Source organism: Anomaloglossus baeobatrachus, chromosome 3 (genome assembly GCF_048569485.1).
Source record: "Anomaloglossus baeobatrachus isolate aAnoBae1 chromosome 3, aAnoBae1.hap1, whole genome shotgun sequence".
NCBI lineage: Eukaryota > Metazoa > Chordata > Amphibia > Anura > Aromobatidae > Anomaloglossus > Anomaloglossus baeobatrachus.
Window position 1 is genome coordinate 436,563,022 of NC_134355.1, and position 24,479 is coordinate 436,587,500.

The following is a 24,479-nucleotide window of genomic DNA, read 5'->3' on the forward strand; positions in this document are numbered from 1 at the left end:
TGCCGAAGCAGTGAGCGAATGACATTACAGCCTGAGGCCTGCTGAAGTCCCAACAATTGCCAAATTAGTTTTCCTATGAGACCCAACCTCTTTAGTATGGACTAGTTTACTTTTATAGTAGTATTACAGTATATAGTATAAGCAATCAAATGATCACAGATTTAAGTCTCCTAAGGGGTAAAAGAAGGGAATTTTGTTACTTACCGTAAATTCCTTTTCTTCTAGCTCCAATTGGGAGACCCAGACGATTGGGTGTATAGCTACTGCCTCCGGAGGCCACACAAAGCATTACACTAAAAAGTGTAAGGCCCCTCCCCTTCTGGCTATACACCCCCCGTGGGATCACGGGCTGCTCAGTTTTAGTGCTAAAGCAAGAAGGAGGAAAGCCAATAACTGGTTTAAACAAATTCAATCCGAAGTAACATCGGAGAACTGAAACCGTTCAACATGAACAACATGTGTACCCGAAAAAACCAAAAATCCCGAAGGAAACAGGGCGGGTGCTGGGTCTCCCAATTGGAGCTAGAAGAAAAGGAATTTACGGTAAGTAACAAAATTCCCTTCTTCTTCGGCGCTCCATTGGGAGACCCAGACGATTGGGACGTCCAAAAGCAGTCCCTGGGTGGGTAAAATAATACCTCAAGTTAGAGCTGCAAAACAGCCCTCCCCTACGAGGAGGCAACTGCCGCCTGCAGGACTCTTCTACCTAGGCTGGCGTCCGCCGAAGCGTAGGTATGCACCTGATAATGTTTGGTGAAAGTGTGCAGGCTCGACCAGGTAGCCGCCTGGCACACCTGTTGAGCCGTAGCCTGGTGTCGTAATGCCCAGGACGCACCCACGGCTCTGGTAGAATGGGCCTTCAGCCCTGATGGAACCGGAAGCCCAGCAGAACGGTAGGCTTCAAGAATTGGTTCCTTGATCCATCGAGCCAGGGTGGATTTGGAAGCCTGCGACCCTTTGCGCTTACCAGCGACAAGGACAAAGAGTGCATCCGAGCGGCGCAGGGGCGCCGTGCGGGAGATGTAGATTCTGAGTGCTCTCACCAGATCTAACAAATGCAAATCCTTCTCATACCGATGAACTGGATGAGGACAAAAGGAAGGTAAGGAGATATCCTGATTGAGATGAAAAGAGGATACCACCTTAGGGAGAAATTCCTGAATCGGGCGCAGCACTACCTTGTCCTGGTGAAACACCAGGAAGGGAGCTTTGGATGACAGCGCTGCTAGCTCAGACACTCTCCGAAGAGACGTGACCGCTACCAGAAAGGCCACTTTCTGTGAGAGTCGAGAAAGTGACACCTCCTTCAGAGGCTCGAAGGGCGGCTTCTGGAGAGCAACCAGTACCCTGTTCAGATCCCATGGATCTAACGGCCGTTTGTACGGAGGGACGATGTGACAAACCCCCTGCAGGAACGTGCGTACCTGAGGAAGTCGTGCTAGACGCTTCTGAAAAAATACTGATAGCGCTGAGACTTGTCCTTTAAGGGAGCCGAGCGCTAAGCCTTTTTCCAAACCAGATTGCAGGAAGGAAAGAAAAGTAGGCAATGCAAATGGCCAGGGGGACACTCCCTGTGCAGAGCACCAGGATAAGAAAATCTTCCACGTTCTGTGATAGATCTTAGCAGACGTGGGCTTCCTAGCCTGTCTCATGGTGGCCACGACCCCTTGAGATAATCCTGAAGACGCTAGGATCCAGGACTCAATGGCCACACAGTCAGGTTCAGGGCCGCAGAATTCAGATGGAAAAACAGCCCTTGTGACAGTAAGTCTGGCCGGTCTGGTAGCGCCCACGGTTGGCCGACCGTGAGATGCCACAGATCCGGGTACCACGATCTCCTCGGCCAGTCTGGGGCGACGAGTAAGACGCGGCGGCAATCGGACCTGATCTTGCGTAGCACTCTGCAAGAGTGCCAGAGGGGGAAACACATAGGGAAGCTGGAACTGCGACCAATCTTGCACCAAGGCGTCTGCCGCCAGAGCTCTTTGATCGCGAGACCTCGCCATGAAGGTCGGGACCTTGTTGTTGTGCCGAGACGCCATTAGGTCGACGTCCGGCACTCCCCAGCGGCGGCAGATTTCCTGAAACACGTCCGGGTGAAGGGACCATTCCCCTGCGTCCATGCCCTGGCGACTGAGGAAGTCTGCTTCCCAGTTTTCTACGCCGGGGATGTGAACTGCGGATATGGTGGAGGCCGTGGCTTCCACCCACATCAGAATCCGCCGGACTTCCTGGAAGGCTTGCCGACTGCGTGTCCCACCTTGGTGGTTGATGTATGCCACCGCTGTGGAGTTGTCCGACTGAATTCGGATCTGCTTCCCTTCCAGCCAGTGCTGGAAGGCTTGTAGGGCAAGATACACTGCCCTGATTTCCAGAACATTGATCTGAAGGGTGGACTCCTGCTGAGTCCACGTACCTTGAGCCCTGTGGTGGAGAAAAACTGCTCCCCACCCTGACAGGCTCGCGTCTGTCGTGACCACCGCCCAGGATGGGGGTAGGAAGGACCTTCCTTGTGATAATGAGGTGGGAAGAAGCCACCACTGAAGAGAGTCCCTGGCCGTCTGGGAAAGGGAGACTTTCCTGTCCAAGGACGTCGACTTCCTGTCCCATTGGCGGAGAATGTCCCATTGAAGTGGGCGCAGATGAAACTGCGCAAACGGAACTGCCTCCATTGCTGCCACCATCTTCCCTAGGAAGTGCATGAGGCGTCTTAAGGGGTGCGACTGGCCTTGAAGGAGAGACTGCACCCCTGTCTGTAGTGACCGCTGCTTGTCCAGCGGAAGCTTCACTACCGCTGAGAGAGTATGAAACTCCATGCCAAGATATGTTAGTGATTGGGTCGGAGACAGGTTTGACTTTGAAAAGTTGATGATCCACCCGAAGGTCTGGAGAGTCTCCAGCGCAACGTTCAGGCTGTGTTGGCATGCTCCTTGAGAGGGTGCCTTGACAAGTAGATCGTCCAAGTAAGGGATCACCGAGTGTCCCTGAGAGTGCAAGACTGCTACCACTGCTGCCATGACCTTGGTGAAAACCCGTGGGGCTGTCGCCAGACCAAATGGCAGGGCTACGAACTGAAGATGGTCGTCCCCTATCACGAAGCGTAGAAAACGCTGGTGCTCTGGAGCAATCGGCACGTGGAGATAAGCATCTTTGATGTCTATTGATGCTAGAAAATCTCCTTGAGACATCGAGGAAATTACGGAGCGGAGGGATTCCATCCGGAACCGCCTGATTTTCACGTGCTTGTTGAGCAGTTTTAGGTCCAGAACAGGACGGAAAGAGCCGTCCTTTTTTGGTACCACAAACAGATTGGAGTAAAAACCTTGACCTTGTTCCTGAGGAGGAACAGGGATCACCACTCCTTCTGCCCTTAGGGAGCACACCGCCTGCAGAAGAGCATCGGCTCGGTCGGGAGGTGGGGAAGTTCTGAAGAATCGAGGCGGAGGACGAGAACTGAACTCTATCCTGTACCCGTGAGACAAAACGTCTCTCACCCACCGGTCCTTGACCTGTGACAGCCAAATGTCGCCAAAGCGGGAGAGCCTGCCACCGACCGAGGATGCGGAGAGAGGAGGCTGAAAGTCATGAGGCAGCCGCCTTGGAAGCGGTTCCTCCGGCTGCTTTCTTTGGGCGTGAGTGAGCCCGCCAGGAATCTGAACTCCTCTGCTCTTTCTGAGTCCTTTTGGACGAGGAGAATTGGGCCCTGCCCGAGCCACGAAAGGACCGAAACCTCGATTGTCCCCTCCTCTGTTGGGGTTTGCTTGATCTGGGCTGGGGTAAGGAAGAGTCCTTACCGTTGGACTGTTTAATGATTTCAGCCAATTGCTCACCAAACAGTCTGTCTCCAGATAATGGCAAACTGGTTAAGCATTTTTTGGACGCAGAATCTGCTTTCCATTCTTTCAACCACAAGGCTCTGCGTAAAACGACAGAGTTGGCAGACGCCATAGATGTACGGCTCGTAGAGTCCAGGACAGCATTGATAGCGTAAGTCGCAAACGCAGACATTTGCGAGGTTAAGGACGCCACCTGCGGCACTGATGGACGTATGACAGAGTCCACCTGCGCCAGACCAGCTGAAATAGCTTGGAGTGCCCACACGGCTGCGAATGCTGGAGCAAACGACGCGCCAATAGCTTCATAGACAGATTTCAACCAAAGGTCCATCTGCCTGTCAGTGGCATCTTTAAGTGAAGCCCCATCTTCCACTGCAACTATGGATCTAGCCGCAAGCCTGGAGATTGGGGGGTCCACCTTTGGACACTGGGTCCAGCGTTTGACCACGTCAGGGGGAAAAGGATAACGTGTATCCTTAAGACGCTTGGAAAAACGCTTATCTGGATAAGCATGATGTTTCTGGACTGCTTCTCTGAAGTCAGAGTGGTCTAGAAAAGTACTCAATTTACGCTTGGGATATCTGAAATGGAATTTCTCTTGCTGTGCAGCTGCCTCCCCCGCTGGAGGGGCTGGGGGAGAAATATCCAACAGTCTATTGATGGCCGCTATAAGGTCATTCACCATGGCGTCACCATCAGGAGTATCCAGATTGAGAGCGGTCTCAGGATTAGACTCCTGATCATCTACCTCTGTCTCATCATACAGAGAATCCTCTCGCTGAGACCCTGACCAGCGTGATGACGCCGAGGGTCTCTCCCAGCGAGCTCGCTTAGGCTGCCTGGGACTGTCGTCCGAGTCAGAGCCTTCAGCCTGTGATGCGTGGGACCCCCTTGGAGCACGGATTAGTTCCAACTGAGGGGGATCGGGGAACAGTGAATCAACAGTGCCCATGGTCTGAGCGACCGGCCTGGACTGCAAAGATTCTAGAATTTTTGTCATAGTCACAGACATTTTATCAGCAAAAACTGCAAACTCTGTTCCCGTCACCGGGGCAGGATTCACAGGCATCTCTGCCTGGGCCACTACTAGCATAGACTCCGGCTGACGAAGTGGCACAGGGACCGAACATTGCACACAATGGGGGTCAGAGGAACCTGCCGGTAGATCAGCCCCACATGCGGTACAAGCAGCATATAAAGCCTGTGCCTTGGCACCCTTGCTTTTTGCGGATGACATGCTGTCGTCTCCTCAGAGCAATATAGGGTATAAAGCCAAGAAGCGACCGTACAGTGCAATATATATAGGTACAGACAAAAGTACACTAAACAACACTGTGGCACTAGTGGGGTCAGCACCTAGGTGCTGCTTACCGCCCGCTTAAGAGCGGGTGTGTGGTCGCCAGAATCCCCTGTCTGGATCTCCCAGGGCTATGTCCGTTCTCCAGCTCAGACTGCATGCAGGAATGGCTGCCGGCGTCCTGTGAAGAGGGGCGGGCCGTGGGCGTGCTGCAGACAAAGAGCGGGAAACTGGCGTCCCACTGTGCCCAGTGAGAGGGCTGGAGTATGTAAATACGACTCCAGCCCTTCGGCGCTGATCATTATACAGCGTCTCGCCCCTTCCCTGACTGACAGGGTTGGGGGCGGGAACGAAACGGAACTAGGCCGCAAACGCCGGGGACTAGATTTATAAGCGCTGCCGTCGTAAAAGCACGGTCAGCGCGAAGTCCCCGGCGCACCACAAGTCACAGCCGCGCCGCAGCCTCTAGGGCGGCCGGCGCGGTAGTTCCCCACAAATAAACTCACTGCAGCTAAGCTGCAGTGAGTATAGCCCAAGCGCGCAGCGCTACTGTCCCCGGCGCACTAGCACACCCAGCAACGCTGGAGTGTGTCTGTGCCTGTCTGCACGGGGACACAGAGTACCTGAATGTTGCAGGGCCTTGTCCCTGATGGTACCCAGCTCCGTATCCAGCAGGTTCTCCGGGTCTGTGGATGGAGCCCGGCCTCAGAGCCTGGAGGCCGGTAAGATCCCACTTCACCAGAGCCCTTCAGGGGGATGGGGAAGGAAAACAGCATGTGGGCTCCAGCCTCCGTACCCGCAATGGGTACCTCAACCTTAACAAACACCGCCGACAAAAGTGGGGTGAGAAGGGAGCATGCTGGGGGCCCTAGTATGGGCCCTCTTTTCTTCCATCCGACATAGTCAGCAGCTACTGCTGACTAAACAGTGGAGCTATGCGTGGATGTCTGACCTCCTTCGCACAAAGCTTGAAAACTGAGCAGCCCGTGATCCCACGGGGGGTGTATAGCCAGAAGGGGAGGGGCCTTACACTTTTTAGTGTAATGCTTTGTGTGGCCTCCGGAGGCAGTAGCTATACACCCAATCGTCTGGGTCTCCCAATGGAGCGCCGAAGAAAAAAAAAAAATAGTAAAATTAAAAATGTTTTTGTTTTAAATAGTTAAAAACTAAAAAACATTAATGATTAAATTTCCCTCCTTTCCGCAGTCAAGAAATAAAGAATTAAAATAAGCATCAGTAAAAGTTTGAACTATGAAAATATAACATTAATAATAATAACAACAATAATAAAAAAAACAAGCTAATCAAAACATTGTATGTACTCCAACTTGTATAAATTGATATTTAAATTGAAATTCACTACTCAAAAAGCAAGTCCTTACAGGGTTCCACAGTCGAAAATATAAAAAGGTCTCAGGAACTGATGACAAAACAATTTTCTTTTTTTTTTTTTTACAAAATTCTGAAGGGCACCGCAAGGGTGCAGGAGCACAGACGCCAGCTAAGAACAGTGCATACGGTGGTAGGTGACCGATTGAGACAAATTGTACACCTTGACCCGAGACCGGTACTGGTTAGGACTAAAAGATGGTCTGGAAAACTAGATGATAGGTGGGAGGAAGTACCATATGTGGTAAAGAGGAGGGTAGGACCTGATATTCCTGTGTATGAGGTGGAACCAGTGGGAACTGAGGGTCCGACCATAAATTTCCATCGTAACATGCTTTGAATGTGTCAATTTGAGGATCCTGTACCTGCAGAAGTAACACATAACCCTGAAGTGGTGGGAGTGGAACTCCCAGTTGATGTTGACTGATGGGTTGTACCCACTCCTACACAGGCTGAAAGCCCCATGACCATGGTCTTGCCTCTCAGAGAAAGTGTTATACCACCCCTGGTTCTCCCAACAGATAATGTCTCAGAGCAGGTGGATGTTCCACTGATGCGAAGGACCACTAGGTCTTCAGTGGGTGTTCCTCCACAGAGCTATGCACAGCATTGAATTCATTTGGGGAGGTGAGAGGGTGAGAGTGTATTAGTGACCTTTATCCACTGTGAAATGCTGCAAAAAATGCTTATTTACTGTTCATTGTATGCACTGTTACTGACCAGCCACAAGAGGCCGCTGTTTTACATCTCCATTCGACTGTTTGGTTACCATAGCTGCGGTGTGTGTGAGCTGCAGGGAAAGCGAGAGGTGTGCATATCGGAAAGGAGCCGCCGCAGAAACACTTAAGTGAATTGTAAGAAGATTTGTGTTGGAGTTTAGCGAGGAGGACCGTGACGCGTGTGAGCAGCATCCTGTGCTGGAGACTGCCATTCTGCAGTTGCTGGTTATACTGCTCACCGTGAGAGGATCTCCAATCTCTGGATATGGCAGCTGGACACCATAGTATCCGGGTACAGTAAGCTGGGCCCAGGACCGCGAACACGCTACAATTTATGTTTTGGTACCAAAACACCTCTCTGTTCTGGTTAGGCTGACCACACACACACACACACACACACACACACACACACACACACACACACACACACACACACACACGTCGACTCTGCGGTGTCAGTTACATTTAAAATCTTAAAGGAACGGCATCACACATTTGCATTGACTATTGCTCTATAAGATTTCCAGGACTGTGTTGCTGAGCTGTGTGGTTTGCTTTCCCACTTTTACCATCTGCCTTCTCTGTGAGGCTTCAGCAACTAAGGGTATTCAGGGGGTTTCTGGGATTTGTTTATGTTTAGGTGGATAAGTTGTGAACTCTTGTGCTGTCCCACTGGTAGGGCATGTTCACACACACAAAATTATACCAGCTTCCCAGAGGGATTATTGGGTATTAGGTGACTGTTCAGACAGTCCCTTGGTTAGGCAAAGGTTGGTGAGAAGGCGACAAATTGCTGTTACGGGTGGCGCAGTACAGGGGCATCGGTCTTAGGCCTGTTCTGTTTTATGTATGCCTTTCTGTTGTTGTAAAGTAAAGCAATCATTTATCAATCCAACTGCCAATAGTCGCTTTCCTGTTGCATGGTTTTTTGCTGTATACTGGGGAGCACACACTGTACACAACTAACACATGATACAGCTGTGCGCTGCTCCCGCTGACAGTACGCTCACCTACGTGTGTAACAGCTGTGCGCTGCTCCTGCTGACAGTATGGCCACCTACGTGTGTAACAGCTGTGCGCTGCTCCCGCTGACAGTACGCTCACCTACGTGTGTAACAGCTGTGCGCTGCTCCTGCTGACAGTATGGCCACCTACGTGTGTAACAGCTGTGCGCTGCTCCCGCTGACAGTACGCTCACCTACGTGTGTAACAGCTGTGCGCTGCTCCTGCTGACAGTATGGCCACCTACGTGTGTAACAGCTGTGCGCTGCTTCTGTAGGCAGTACGCTTATTTTGTCAGGCACATCACTATGTGAGAAGAGCTCCTGGACAGGATGGCTCTGCAGCAGTCAGAGTGAGATGGCTAAGCAGGGAGCTACTGTACAGGTTCTAGCTATGCGTGCTCCCAAGAACCTGACATTACCTCTCTACTAACCAGAATCCCACAATGTCTGTCTGCTATTTCATCCTTCTTCTCTGCGCGATTCCTAAAGCTTAACATGGACAAAACAGAATTCATTGTCTTTCCTCCTCACTCATCTCCTCCAACAAGCCTTTCCATCAAACTTGATGGTTGCTCACTCTCCCCAGTCTCACAAGCTCGTTGCCTTAGAGCAACCCTCGACTCTGCTCTATCCTTCAAGCCACACATCCAAGCCCTCTTCACCTCATGCAGAGTACAACTCAAAAATATCTCCCGGATCCGTACTTTCCTTAACCAAGAATCGGCAAAAACATTAGTGCATGCCCTCATCATCTCCCGCCTCAACTACTGCAACCTCCTGCTCTCTGGCCTCCCTTCCAACACTTTTGCACCCCTTCAATCTAACCTAAACTCTGCGGCCCGCTTAATCCACCTCTCCCCTCGCTACTCCCCAGCTTCGCCACTCTGCCAATCCCTTCACTAGCTTCCCATCACCCGACTCCAGTTCAAAACATTAACCATGACATAAAAAGCCATCCAAAACCTGTCTCCTCCTTACATCTGTGACCTAGTCTCCCGGTACCTACCTGCATGCAACCTCAGATCCTCACAAGATCTCCTTCTCTGCTCCTCTCTCTTATCTCATCTTCCCACAATCGCGTACAATATTTCTCCCGTGCCTCCCCTATACTCTGGAACGCTCTACCTCAGCATATCAGACTCTCCCCTACCATGGAAAGCGTCAAGAGGAACCTCAAGACCCATTTCTTGCAACAAGCCTACAACTTACAATAACCCTCAGTCCAGTACACCACTGCGCAACCAGCTCTGTCCTCACCTATTGTACCATCACCCATTCCCTGTAGACTGTGAGCCCTCGCAAGCAGGGTCCTCTCTCCTCCTATACCAGCCTGTTTTGTACTGTTAATGATTGTTGTACGTATAGCCTCTTTCACTTGTAAAGCGCCATGGAATAAATGGCGCTATAATAATAAATAATAATAATAATAATAATGATGATAAACTCCTTACTAACTGCACAAGTACAGCCAGGAAAACCATAGTGGTTGTAGCCATGGATACCTAAGCTGCAATGCCCTACACATGAGGTAAGTGACATAACTAATCAGGAGAATTATACTACATTTCTAATTGAAGGTATTTGCTAATATTATTATTAATTATTATTATTATAATACCTACTATATATTAAGATCTTTGAAATGGGAATAACCCTTTAATTTACTTTTTGTGGGAAGGCGAGTGGGAGGGAATCCACTAATCAGGTTGATTCAAAGTAATAGACCAGGGAAATTCAAAATGATTAGCACACAAGGATCATGAACATATCGGTTCTTACCTGGAATTGAAGCATTAACTGGTGACCACTGCAATCATGAGGCCCTTTATGCAAGAAACCCTCCAAAGGAAGAGCCACTGACTATATTAGAGCAGCAGCTGTGATGACCAACCTAATAAATCCATATGTAATAACTAGATGGTGGCCCGATTCTAACGCATCAGGTATTCTAGAATTTATTGTGTAGTTAATGTATGATTTTTGTTATATATATAGATGTTGTGTGTAGTTACCAAGTGTTTGTGTGGGGCGCTGTAAATGTTCTGGGTGTTGTCTGGGTGTGTGGGTGTGTGAGAGCGGTGTTGTTTGTCTGCAGCGTTGTGTGTGTGTGGTGCTGTGTGGGAGTGTGTGTGTGGGGTGCGTGTGTGTGTTTTGTGGGGAGGTATGATGTGTGCAGTGTGTGTGTGTGTGTGCGCGGCGTTGTCTGTGTGTGTGGGTGTCTTGTAGGGCAGTGTTTGTGGATCCCAGTATGTGTGTGTGGTGTGTTGTGCAGTGTGTGTGTGTGGCGCTGTGTGTGTGTTTTGGGGGGGGGGAAGGCGTGCACCCCCATCGTGCTCCATCCCCCATGCTGCGCACTCCCCACTGTGCTCCATCCCCCATGCTGCGCACCCCTCAGAGAGGAGTATAATAGGAGGAGTATAATAGGAGGAGTATAATAGGAGGAGTAGTCCTGGGGGGAGAGGAGTATAATAGGAGGAGTAGTCCTGGGGAGAGTGGAGTATAATAGGAAGAGTAGTCCTGGGGAAAGAGGAGTATAATAGGAGGAGTAGTCCTGGGGGGGGAAGGAGGATAATAGGGGGAGTAGTCCTGGGGGGAGAGGAGGATAACAGGACGAGTAGTCCTGGGGAGAGAGGAGGATAACAGGACGAGTAGTCCTGGGGGGAGAGGAGTATAACAGGAGGAGAAGTCCTGGGGGGAGAGAAGTATAGTAGGAAGAGTAGTCCTGGGGGGAGAGGAGTATAACAGGAGTAGTCCTGGGGGGAGAGGAGTATAACAGGAGGAGTAGTCCTGGGGGGAGAGGAGTATAACAGGAGGAGTAGTCCTGGGGGGAGAGGAGTATAATAGGAGAAGGAGTCCTGGGGGGAGAGGAGTATAATAGGAGGAGTAGTTCTGGGGAGAGAGGAGGATAATAGGAGGAGTAGTCCTGGGGGAGAGGGGGATAATAGGAGCAGTAGTCCTGGGAGGTGAGGAGAATAATAGGAGGAGTAGTCCTGGGGGGAGAGAAGTCTAATAGGTGGAGTAGTCCTGGTGGGGAGGTGTATAGGTGCCCAATGTGTGCGGGGAGAGGTGTATAAGTGCCCAATGTGTGCGGGGGGAGATGTATAGGTGCGGGGGGCGGAACCAAGTGGCCAACGTGTGCGGGGGATGGAGCCGAGCGGCCAACAACCTGTGCGGGGGGCGGGGCCGAGCGGCCAATGTGTGCGGGGGGCGGGGCCAGGCCAAGGGGCCAATGTGACGGTTGTCACTGTAATGACGTCATTTTGGAGCAAGACAGACAGAATAAGGCAATTATATATATACAGTTAGGTCCAGAAATATTTGGACAGTGACACAATTTTCGCGAGTTGGGCTCTGCATGCCACCACATTGGATTTGAAATGAAACCTCTACAACAGAATTCAAGTGCAGATTGTAACGTTTAATTTGAAGGTTTGAACAAAAATATCTGATAGAAATTGTAGGAATTGTACACATTTCTTTACAAACACTCCACATTTTAGGAGGTCAAAAGTAATTGGACAAATAAACCAAACCCAAACAAAATATTTTTATTTTCAATATTTTGTTGCGAATCCTTTGGAGGCAATCACTGCCTTAAGTCTGGAACCCATGGACATCACCAAACGCTGGGTTTCCTCCTTCTTAATGCTTTGCCAGGCCTTTACAGCCGCAGCCTTCAGGTCTTGCTTGTTTGTGGGTCTTTCCGTCTTAAGTATGGATTTGAGCAAGTGAAATGCATGCTCAATTGGGTTAAGATCTGGTGATTGACTTGGCCATTGCAGAATGTTCCACTTTTTTGCACTCATGAACTCCTGGGTAGCTTTGGCTGTATGCTTGGGGTCATTGTCCATCTGTACTATGAAGCGCCGTCCGATCAACTTTGCGGCATTTGGCTGAATCTGGGCTGAAAGTATATCCCGGTACACTTCAGAATTCATCCGGCTACTCTTGTCTGCTGTTATGTCATCAATAAACACAAGTGACCCAGTGCCATTGAAAGCCATGCATGCCCATGCCACCACGTTGCCTCCACCATGTTTTACAGAGGATGTGGTGTGCCTTGGATCGTGTGCCGTTCCCTTTCTTCTCCAAACGTTTTTCTTCCCATCATTCTGGTACAGGTTGATCTTTGTCTCATCTGTCTATAGAATACTTTTACAGAACTGAGCTGGCTTCATGAGGTGTTTTTCAGCAAATTTAACTCTGGCCTGTCTATTTTTGGAATTGATGAATGGTTTGCATCTAGATGTGAACCCTTTGTATTTACTTTCATGGAGTCTTCTCTTTACGGTTGACTTAGAGACAGATACACCTACTTCACTGAGAGTGTTCTGGACTTCAGTTGATGTTGTGAACGGGTTCTTCTTCACCAAAGAAAGTATGCGGCGATCATCCACCACTGTTGTCATCCGTGGACGCCCAGGCCTTTTTGAGTTCCCAAGCTCACCAGTCAATTCCTTTTTTCTCAGAATGTACCCGACTGTTGATTTTGCTACTCCAAGCATGTCTGCTATCTCTCTGATGGATTTTTTCTTTTTTTTCAGCCTCAGGATGTTCTGCTTCACCTCAATTGAGAGTTCCTTAGACCGCATGTTGTCTGGTCACAGCAACAGTTTCCAAATGCAAAACCACACACCTGTAATCAACCCCAGACCTTTTAACTACTTCACTGATTACAGATTAACGAGGGAGACGCCTTCAGAGTTAATTGCAGCCCTTAGAGTCCCTTGTCCAATTACTTTTGGTCCCTTGAAAAAGAGGAGGCTATGCATTACAGAGCTATGATTCCTAAACCCTTTCTCCGATTTGGATGTGAAAACTCTCATATTGCAGCTGGGAGTGTGCACTTTCAGCCCATATTATATATATATAATTGTATTTCTGAACATGTTTTTGTAAACAGCTAAAATAACAAAACTTATGTCACTGTCCAAATATTTCTGGCCCTGACTGTAGATAATGCGAGTGGAAAGGCAGTTGTCTAAGCCCAGAAAAAAGAGAATTTTGTTACTTACCGTAAATTCTTTTTCTTATAGTTCCGTATTGGGAGACCCAGACCATGGGTGTTTAGCTTCTGCCTCCGGAGGACACACAAAGTACTACACTTAAAAGTGTAGCTCCTCCCTCTGAGCTTATACACCCCCTGGTAGCCAGTCCTAGCCAGTTTAGTGCAAAATCTGAAGGAGAATAGCCACCCACAAGTAGAACCGAGTAAGAACCGGAACAACCGGAGACTCTGTCCACGACAACAGCCGGTGATAACACACGGAACAAGAAAATTGCCAACAGGCAACAGGGAGGGAGCTGGGTCTCCCAATACGGAACTATAAGAAAAATAATTTACGGTAAGTAACAAAATTCTCTTTTTCTTTATCGTTCCTTTGGGAGACCCATACCATGGGACGTTCCAAAGCTGTCCCTGGGTGGGAATAAACAGAAAAACTAAGAAGTAGGCGGAGCCTAACTTCACAAATGGGCGACAGCCGCCTGAAGGATGCGTCTGCCCAAGCTCGCATCTGCCGAAGCATGAGCATGCACTTGGTAGTGCTTCGAAAAGGTATGCAGGCTAGTCCAAGTGGCAGCCTGACAGAATTGTTGAGCCGTAGCCTGGTGCCTAAAAGCCCAAGAGGCACCGACATCTCTGGTTGAGTGTGCTTTGATCCCCGGCGGGGGAGGCACCCGAGTACTCTGGTAGGCGTCCGAAATGGTCGATCTAATCCAACGGGCCAAGGTCGGCTTAGAAGCAGAGAGACCCTTGCGCCGCCCTGTGGTTAGCACAAAAAGAGAGGTGCACCGCCTAAGCGCAGCGGTGCGAGACACATAAATCCGGAGAGCACGCACCAGATCTAGAGTATGCAGCGCTTTCTCAAAGCGATGAACAGGGGCCGGACAGAAGGAAGGCAAGGAAATATCCTGGTTAAGGTGGAAGGGAGAGACCACCTTAGGAAGAAAGTCCGGGGTCGGACGGAGAACTACCTTGTCTTGGTGAAAAACCAAAAAAGGTGACTCCGAGGAGAGCGCAGCCAAATCAGAGACTCTCCTGAGAGAAGTTATGGCAACTAGAAAGGCCACCTTTTGAGAAAGACGATACAAAGAAACCTCCCTAAGGGGCTCGAAAGGGGGTTTCTGCAATACCGTGAGGACCAAGTTAAGGTCCCAGGGATCCAAGGGCCGCCGATAAGGCGGAATGATGTGAGACGCACCTTGCATGAAGGTGCGGACCTGAGCCAGCCGGGCGAGACGCCGCTGGAACAGCACTGATAGAGCTGAGACTTGTCCCTTGAGAGAGTTGAGGGACAGTCCTAGCTGCAGACCGGACTGTAAAAAAGACAGAAGGGTCGGCAACGAGAGTGGCCAAAGAGAATGGCCGGAAGAGCGACACCAGGACAGGAACATTTTCCAAGTCCTGTGATAGATCTTGACGGAGGAAGACTTACGGGCCCGAGTCATAGTGGAGATGACTTCAGGAGGAATACCAGAAGCCGTCAAAATCCAGGACTCAAGAGCCATGCCGTCAATTTGAGTGCCGCAGAATTCGGGCGGAAAAACGGACCTTGCGAGAGCAGGTCTGGACGGTCCGGAAGATGCCACGGCATCTCCACGGACAGTTGGAGCAGGTCCGGATACCAAGCTCGCCTGGGCCAGTCCGGTGCAATGAGTATGACTCGACGGCCCTCCATTCTGATCTTGCGCAGGACTCTAGGCAAGAGAGCTAGAGGGGGAAACACGTAGGACAGACGAAACTGGGACCAGTCTTGAACCAGAGCGTCCGCGGCGAAGGCCTGAGGATCGTGGGAGCGAGCCACGTAAACCGGAACCTTGTTGTTGTGACGAGATGCCATTAGGTCCACGTCCGGAGTGCCCCACTTGCGGAAGATTGACTGAAACACTGCCGGGTGCAGGGACCACTCGCCACCGTCCACGGATTGACGGCTGAGATAATCTGCCTCCCAGTTTTCTACGCCAGGGATGTGGACTGCGGATATGGTGGACTTGGAGTCCTCCGCCCATTGAAGAATGCGTTGGACCTCCAACATTGCCAGGCGGCTGCGTGTCCCGCCTTGGTGATTGATGTAGGCAACCGCTGTTGCGTTGTCTGACTGGACTCGAATGTGCCTGCCCGCCAACAGGTGGTGAAAGGCTAGGAGAGCTAGAAGCACAGCTCTGGTTTCCAGCACATTGATTGAAAGGGCTGACTCGGACGGAGTCCAAGTGCCCTGTGCTCTGTGGTGGAGATGTACCGCTCCCCAGCCGGAAAGGCTGGCATCCGTGGTGAGAATCATCCAGGACGGAGTCAGGAAGGAGCGCCCTTGGGACAGGGAGAGGGGTCGAAGCCACCACTGAAGAGAGCTCCTGGTCCGTGGCGACAGAGCCACTAACCTCTGTAAGGAGGAAGGACGCTTGTCCCAACAGCGGAGAATGTCCAGCTGCAGAGGACGCAGATGGAACTGGGCAAAGGGAACCGCCTCCATGGAGGCCACCATTTGACCCAGCACCTGCATCAGGCGCCTGAGGGAATAATGGCGGGGCCTCAGGAGAGAGCGCACCGCTAGCCGGAGAGACTGCTGTTTGATTAAGGGCAACTTCACAAGTGCCGGCAATGTCTCGAACTGCATCCCTAGGTACGTGAGACTCTGGGTCGGAGTCAGAGTGGATTTGGGAAGATTGACAATCCACCCGAATTGGGCTAGGGTGGCGAGAGTGAGCGAAACACTCCGCTGACAGTCTGCGCTGGATGGACCCTTGACCAGAAGGTCGTCCAGATAAGGAAGCACTGCTAACCCCTGGAGGTGCAGGACCGCAATCACTGCCGCCATGACCTTGGTGAATACCCGAGGGGCCGTGGCTAACCCGAAGGGGAGAGCCACGAATTGGAAATGATCCTCTCCTATCGCAAAACGTAACCAACGCTGATGTGACACTGCGATTGGCACATGTAGATAGGCATCTCTGATGTCGATGGACGCCAGGAACTCCCCTTGGGTCATAGAGGCGCAGAGACTCAATGCGAAAATGCCGCACCCGGACATGCTTGTTGAGAAGCTTGAGATCCAGGATGGGCCGGAAGGTACCGTCCTTTTTTGTTTTTTGGAACTAGGAAGAGATTTGAGTAAAAACCTCTGAACCGTTCCTGAGCGGGAACTGGGACAATCACTCCGTTTGCCTGCAAGGACGCCACGGCCTGCGAGAAGGCGGCGGCCTTGGAGCAGGGGGGAGTTGAGAGAAAAAATCTGTTTGGAGGGCTGGAAGAGAATTCTATCCTGTAGCCGTGAGATATGATGTCTCTCACCCACTGATCGGAGACTTGCTTTAACCAAGCGTCGCCAAAGTGGGAGAGCCTGCCACCGACTAAGGACGTGGCTGGAGCGGGCCGAGAGTCATGAGGAAGCTGCCTTAGTGGCAGCACCTCCTGCGGTCTTCTGCGGACGCGCTTTTGGGCGCCAGTTGGATTTCTGATCCTTGGCTGAGTTAGCGGACGAGGCAGAAGGCTTAGAGGATGACCAGTTGGAGGAACGAAAGGAACGAAACCTCGATTGATTCCTACCCTGGGCGGGTTTCCTGGTCTTGGTTTGTGGCATGGAAGTACTCTTCCCGCCAGTAGCTTCTTTAATGATTTCATCCAGCTGTTCACCAAACAGCCGTGAACCAGCAAAAGGGAGCCCAGCAAGAAACTTCTTGGAAGAAGCATCTGTCTTCCACTCTCGAAGCCACAAAATCCTGCGGATAACAAGAGAATTAGCTGAAGCCACCGCAGTGCGGTGAGCAGCCTCTAGCATGGCAGACATGGCATAAGATGAAAAGGCTGAAGCCTGAGCAGTTAAGGTAACCATCTCAGGCATAGATTCCTTGGTGAGGGAATGCATCTCCTCTAGAGAAGCAGAGATGGCTTTGAGAGCCCACACTGCTGCAAAAGACGGGGAAAACGCGGCCCCCGCAGCTTCATACACAGATTTGGCCAGAAGGTCAATCTGACGGTCAGTGGAATCCTTAAGTGAGGTGCCGTCAGCCACCGACACAACGGTCCGGGCTGAGAGCCTAGACACCGGAGGGTCTACCTTTGGGGAGTGAGACCACTCCTTGACCACCTCAGGTGGAAATGGAAACCGGTCATCAGAACCACGCTTTGGAAAGCGTTTGTCAGGGCAGGCCCTGGGTTTGGTCACAGCGGTCTGAAAACTGGAGTGGTTAAAGAACACACTCTTCACTCTCTTAGGCGAGGTAAACTGATGTTTTTCTGACAAAGAGAGTTGCTCCTCTGACACTGGCGGATTGAGATCCAGCACAGAATTAATAGAAGCAATCAAATCACTAAGATCTGAGTCACCCTCAGAGAAATCGATGGGATACATAGCCTCCGAGCCCCCAGTGAGGGCATCCTCCTCATCTTGAGAGTCAGCTCTTGAGACAGAGCCGTGGGATGGGGAGGGGGAGGAAACCCTGCGCCTTCTCTTAGAAGGACGGGGTCTGGGATCAGATGATGAATCCTCCGTGAGCTCTGATGGACGGAGGTCAGAGGATAGGAGTCCTCTGTCAAGAGTATTAGAGGCACCCTGTGCGGAGGGCTGAGGCATATTCATCAAAGTCTTGGACAAAAGTCCCATGGACTCAGCAAATGACTGGGATATGGACCTAGAAAAGGACTCTACCCAGGCCGGGGGTTCAATCACAGGTGGAGCAGCAGCCTGAGAGACCACTGGGCCTTGCTCCTTGTGTGAGACATGCTGCTGGTATACAGAGGTTCACAACCGGAGACCGGCTGTGGCTTACCAGACCGCTGAGCGCGGTGTTGTGTGCCCTCCAGATCCCGAAGCCCGTTCCCCTAGTCGCAGCACCTCAGTAGAGATGCAGAATGCAGGATGTCCCAGAGCAGAGTGAACTCTGCCTGAGAAATGACTAGGGGGCGTTCCTATAAAAGAGCGGGAACTGGAGGGCTATAGAGACCTGCAGGGAAGGAGGGACGCCCCAGCAGTGGGGAGTGTCCCTCACCTGTGTAGAACGGCCGCCGGGAGGAGCCGAACCTGTCCCTCTGCATGAGTGACATGCGAGGGCAGGAAAATGAAACTAGGCCTCCGGCGAAGCCGGGGCCTAAATTTAAGCGGCGAGGCCGACAAGCAGGCACCATCGGCGCGGTTCTCAGGCAAAAGCTAGAGAATCCGCCGGAAAAGTTAAAAACAATCACATACAGCATACTCTCCCCTTACAATAAAGAACCAGGACCCCCAACATAAACGTCTCAGGTACTTAGCTGCTGAGACGCAGGGCCATGTCCCTGGGGATGAGTGCTCCGGTCCAACAGAATCCTCAAGGGGCTGTGGATGAAGACCGGACTCCTGCCAGGCATGGAGACCGTGCTGGCTCCCACTTCAAGCCAGAGCCCAGAAGGGATGGTGAAGGAGCGTGGCATGTAAGGCTGCAGCCTTGTAAATCAACCTTAACAACACCGCCGACACAGTGGGGTGAGAAGGGACATGCCGGGACTCCAGACATGGACCCGCTTTTCTTCAAACTCTTTCCAAAAGTCAAACAAATCAGATGAGAATGCATGTGTGGATGTATGCCTCCTGACACAAAGCAATAAACTGGCTAGGACTGGCTACCAGGGGGTGTATAAGCTGAGAGGGAGGAGCTACACTTTTAAGTGTAGTACTTTGTGTGTCCTCCGGAGGCAGAAGCTAAACACCCATGGTATGGGTCATCCAAAGGAACGTTAAAGAAAAGAGCGTTAACATTCCTATAGATGTATATGTTTGATGGTGCTACATTAAAAAAAAAAAAAAAAATCTTTCAGGACAGACACCTTACTCTAAGTAGCAGGAATAGATGTTTCTACTTTACCAGCTCTCACCTGGAATCGAACAGAGACAACTGCCCCACAGATCTCCTCTCCCACCATGAACTGCTCCCCTAGCATGGCTAGGATGAGGTTCTCCCAGCAGCGAGAGGCTAGCCCTTTGCGCAGGCGGATTATCCACTTTCCTCCATTCTTATTTGCATCATCCTAGAGAGAAGAAACACATGGTGCTTGAAGTGGGCAAAGATCCTACGCTAGAGTCATTAGGTTCATCAACAATCAATGCTGTGATCAGCTTACCGTTTTACCCAGTGGTAATATTACCCGTATTTCTTTTGTTCCTCACCTCCCACATTGGTTTGATCCCTTCCTTAAAAAGATGAAAATCACTATGTCCGGTCAGGTCCCCGGGACGTACCATGTGGCTGTAGAATCTCCAGAACTGCTCCACCTAAGTATGGACACATCAAGTGGGGTTATGTCATAGCCTTGAAATGGTTAATTATGCCTGAAAATTAACATTAGTGGGGTTAGACTTCTGGAATTAGGTCTGCTTGTGAATGAGGACGCCTCCTGCTGATGTATATATATGTAAGGCTGGGTTCACACAACTGTATTTTCTCCATCGAAAACAAAATGGTCCAATGGGTTCCTTTTTTCATCCCTCAGAGGTGGAGAGAAAAGAGAAAAAAAAAGGAAAAATAAAGGTTCTCCTCCTTCTCCATTCTGTCAGTCCACGAAAACTGGACCGTGCTCGGATGACATCCATGTGTGGTTTGATTTTTTTATAGGACCCAAAGATGTGAATGGCTGAGTGCCATACGATTTTCGGAGGTAAACTGTGCTTACTGCGAACGGTATGAAAAAAAATTGGACAAATGCATTGCCTCATTAAATAACATTGGTCCGATTGCGGTCCGTTGTTTTGACGGACAGCTCTGGGACTGAAAATATGGTGGTCTGCACGGGCAATAATAGTGGATTATTGCTGCACCAAACCTCCTGGTCAATAAAGTGTAACCCGTGACATAAGGATGGTTGTCAGAATCGCATCACCCCCACAGAGGAATAACTCAGCTGGCACTCACAGAGGCAAAGGTGCCAATCTGCTTGATGTTCTGTTCATAGCTCTGAGAGCTCGTCGGCCTTCCTGGAGTTCTGCGGGAATACCAAAAGGTATAGTTGTACTGTAACGGGTGCTCTGCTGGGCCGGGCACAACGGTCTGTGAATACAGAACACATAATGCAGGAGTTACCTGGGCACATCATACATGCTCCATCACTGACCAACCCTGGCAGAATGGTCTGGGAAACAAAAGCAGTTATAGGCAAAGTGAAGCCCCCCAAAGGCAGAACGGCCTAGAAGCGCAAACAGCTACAAGCAACGTGAAGCCCCCCAAATTATATGGTTTAAAAAAGAATACAAAGTGAAACTGGAGGAACAGAAGAAAGAAGGGAATTTTGTTTACTTACCGTAAATTCCTTTTCTTCTAGCTCCAATTGGGAGACCCAGACAATTGGGTGTATAGCTATTGCCTCCGGAGGCCACACAAAGTATTACACTTAAAAGTGTAAGGCCCCTCCCCTTCTGGCTATACACCCCCAGTGGGATCACTGGCTCACCAGTTTTAGTGCCAAAGCAAGAAGGAGGAAAGCCAATAACTGGTTTAAAGACCAATTCAATCCGAGGAAACATCGGAGAACTGAACCATACCACATGAACAACATGTGTACCCGAAAAAACAGAAAAACCCTGAGAAAACAGGGCGGGTGCTGGGTCTCCCAATTGGAGCTAGAAGAAAAGGAATTTACGGTAAGTAAACAAAATTCCCTTCTTCTTTTTCGCTCCTAATTGGGAGACCCAGACAATTGGGACGTCCAAAAGCAGTCCCTGGGTGGGTAAAAGAATACCTCGTGATAGGGCCGTCAAACAGCCCTTTCCTACAGGTGGGCAATCGCCGCCTGAAGGACTTATCTACCTAGGCTGGCGTCTGCCGAAGCGTAGGTATGCACCTGAAAATGCTTGGTAAAAGTATGCAGACTCAATCAGGTAGGTGCCTGACACACCTGCTGAGCCGTAGCCTGGTGCCGTAATGCCCAGGATGCACCCACGGCTCTGGTAGAATGGGCCTTCAGCCTTGAGAGAACCAGAAGCCCAGTAGAACTGTAGGTTTCAAGAATTGGTTCCTCGATCCCCCGAGCCAGGGTGGATTCAGAAGCTTGCGACTGTTTACGCCGACCAGCGACAAGGACAAAGAGTGCATCCGGGTGGCGCAGGAGCGCCATGCGGGAAGTAGAACCTGAGTGCTCTCACCAGAACCAACAGATGCAAATCCTTCTGAAATTGATGGACTGGACGAGGACACAAAGAAGGTGAGGTGATATCCTGATTGATATGAAAGTGGGATACCACCTTAGGGAGAAATTCCGGAATCGGACGCAGAACTACCCTGTCCTGGTGAAGGACCAGGAAGGGAGATTTGTATGAGAGCGTTGCTAGCTCGGAAACTCTCCTAAGAGACGAGACCGTTACTAGAAGGCCACTTCCCGAGAAAAGCGGGAAGGGAGACCTCTTTCAAAGGCTCGAAAGGCGGCATCTGGAGAGCAATTAGAACCTTGTTCAGATCCCAGGGCTCTAACGGCCGCTTGTACGGAGTGCTGAGACGACAAACTCCCCGTAGGAACGTGCGTACCTGAGGAAGTCGTTTCTGAAAAAATACAGATAGCGCTGAGACTTGTCCCTAAAGGGAACTGAGCGACAACCCTTTTTCCAACCTAGATTGCAGGAAGGAAGGAAACATAGACGATGCAACCGGCCAGGGAGAAACACCCTGCGCCGAGCACCGAGATAAGAATATCTTCCACGTCCTGTGGTCAATCTTGGCGGACGTTGGTATGCTAGCCTGTCTCATGGTGGCAACCACGTCCTGAGGTAATCCTGACGACACTAGGTTCCAGGACTCAATGCCACACCATCAGGTTGAGGGCCGTAGAATTCAAATGGAAGAATGGCCCTTGAGACAGCCAGTCTGATTGGTCTGGTAGTGCCCCCGGTTAGCCTACCGTGAGGCACCACAGAACCGGGAACCACAACATCCTCGGCCAATCTGTAGCGAGGAGGATGGCGCGGCCGCAGTCGGTCCTGATCTAGCGCAGCACTCTGGGCAACAATGCCAGAGGTGGCACATAAGGTAGCTGGAACTGCGACCAATGCTGAACTAAGGCGTCTGCCGCCAGAGCTCGATGATTGTGAAACCGTGCCATGAAGCTGGCACATTGTTGTTGTGCCGTGACGCCATTAGATCGACGTCCGGCCTCTGTCAGCGGCGCCAGATCTCCTGAAACCCGTCCGGGTGAAGAGACCATACCCTTTCGGCCACACCCCGGCGACTTAGGAAGTCAGCTTCCTAGTTTTCCACGCCTGGGATGTGAACTGTGGATATGGTGGATGCCGTGTCTTCCACCCACATCAGAACCTGCCGGACTTCCTGGAAGGCTTGCCGGTTGCGCGTTCTTCCTTGGTGGTTGATGTATGCCACCGCTGTGGAGTTGTCCGACTGAAGTCGGATTTGCTTGCTGTCCAGCTGCTGTTGGAAGGTTTGTAGGGCAAGATACACTGCTCTGTGTTCAAGAACATTGATCTGAAGGGTGGACTCTTGCTGAGTCCACGTACCCTGAGCGCTGTGGTGGAGAAAAACTGCTCCCCACCCTGATAGACTCGCGTCTGTCGTAACTATCGCCCAGGATGGGGATAGGAAGGACCTTCTTTTTGACCATGAGGTGGGAAGAAGCCACCACCGTAGAGATTCCTTGGCCGCCTGAGAAAGAAAGACGACTCTGTTGAGGGAGGTCGACTCCCCGTCCCATTGGCGGAGAATGTCACATTGTAGTGGACGCAGATGAAACTGCGCGAAAAGAACTGCCTCCATTGCTACCATCTTACGTAGGAAGTGCATGAGGCGTCTCAATGTGTGCGACTGGTTCTTAAAGAAGAGATTGCAGCCCGTAGTGAATGCTGTTTGTCTAGCGGAAGCTTCACTATCGCTGAGAGAGTATGAAACTCCATGCCTAGATATGTTAGCGATAGGGTCGGGGTCGGATCTGACTTCAAAAAGTTGAAGATCCACCCAAAACTCTAGAGAGTCTCCAGCGCAACGTTCGGGCAGTGTCGGCATGTTTCCTAAGAGAGTGCCTTGACAAGTAGATCGTCTAAATATGGGATCACAGAGTGACCCTGAGAGTGCAGGACTGTGACTACTGCTGCCCTGACCTTGGCGAAGACCAGTGGGACTGTCGCTAGCCGGAAGGTAGAGCTACGAACAGAAGGTGTTCGTCTCCTATAACGAAGCGTAGAAACGCTAGTGCTCTGGATCAATCGGCACGTGTGGATAAGCATCCTTGATGCCTAATTATGCTAGGAAATCTCCTTGGGACATTGAGGCGATGACATGGCGGAGGGATTCCATCCGGAACCACCTGGTGTCCACGAGCTTGCTGAGCAGTTTTAGATCCAGAACGGGACGGAACGGCCCGTTCTTATAGGCACCGCAAATAATTTGGGGTAAAAACCGTGACCTTGTTCCTGAAGAGGAACGGGGGTCATCACTCTTTCTGCCTATAGAGTGCACCCTGTTTGCAGAAGAGCAGCGGCTCGGCCGGGAGGTGGAGAAGTTCTGAAGAATCGAGTTGGAGGACGAGAAGTGAGCTCTATCCTGTACCCGTGAGACAGAATGTCTCACACCCAACGGTCATTGACCTATGGCAGCTAAATATCGCCAAGGCGGGTGAGCCTGCTACCGACCGAGGATGCGGAGAGAGGAGGCCGCAAGTCATGAGGAAGCCGCCTTGGAAGCGGGTTTTCAGACTGTCTCTTTTTTGGGCGTGACTGAGCCCGCCAAGAATCTGAGCTCCTCTGATCCTTTTGAGTCCACATTGGACGAGGAAAAATGGGACCTGCCCGAGCCTCGAAAAGACCGAAACCACGACTGCCTCCTGCTCTGTTGGGGTTTGTTGTGTCCGGGCTGAGGAAAGGATGAATCCTTACCCCTGGACTGTTTAATGGTTACATCCAAACGCTCACCAAACAGTCGGTCAGCAAAAAAAGGCAACTGGTTAAGCACCCTTTTTTGGAAGCAGAATCTGCCTTCCATTCACTTAACGAGCAGACCAGGCTCTGCTTAAAAACACGGAGCAGCGGAGGCTACTGCCGTACGGTTCGCAGAGTCTAGGGCAACCTGAATCGCGTAAGAAACAAATGCAGACATTTGAGAGGTTAAGGATGCCACCTGCGGCACAGATGTACGTGTAACCGTGTCAATCTGTGTAAGACAAGCTGAAATAGCTTGGAGTGCCCCAAGGGTGAGAATGCTGGAGCCAACGGTGCGCCGACAGTCTCATAGATGGATTTAGACCAGAGATCCATCTGTCTGTCAGTGGCATCTT

At 50.9% G+C, this 24,479-nt stretch overlaps 1 protein-coding gene across 1 annotated transcript in view; it reads right to left on the reverse strand.

The window, feature by feature from the left end:
* The window catches only part of EIF4E2 (eukaryotic translation initiation factor 4E family member 2), a 66,788-nt gene that overhangs the window by 15,149 nt on the left and 27,160 nt on the right, over nucleotides 1-24,479 (reverse strand). Inside the window, exons 3-5 of the mRNA XM_075340424.1 lie at nucleotides 20,126-20,260; nucleotides 19,384-19,488; nucleotides 19,092-19,244 (exon numbers count right to left, since the gene is read on the reverse strand). Of these exons, the coding sequence (XP_075196539.1) occupies nucleotides 19,092-19,244; nucleotides 19,384-19,488; nucleotides 20,126-20,260 (393 nt within the window). The remainder of the gene's footprint in view (nucleotides 1-19,091; nucleotides 19,245-19,383; nucleotides 19,489-20,125; nucleotides 20,261-24,479) is intronic.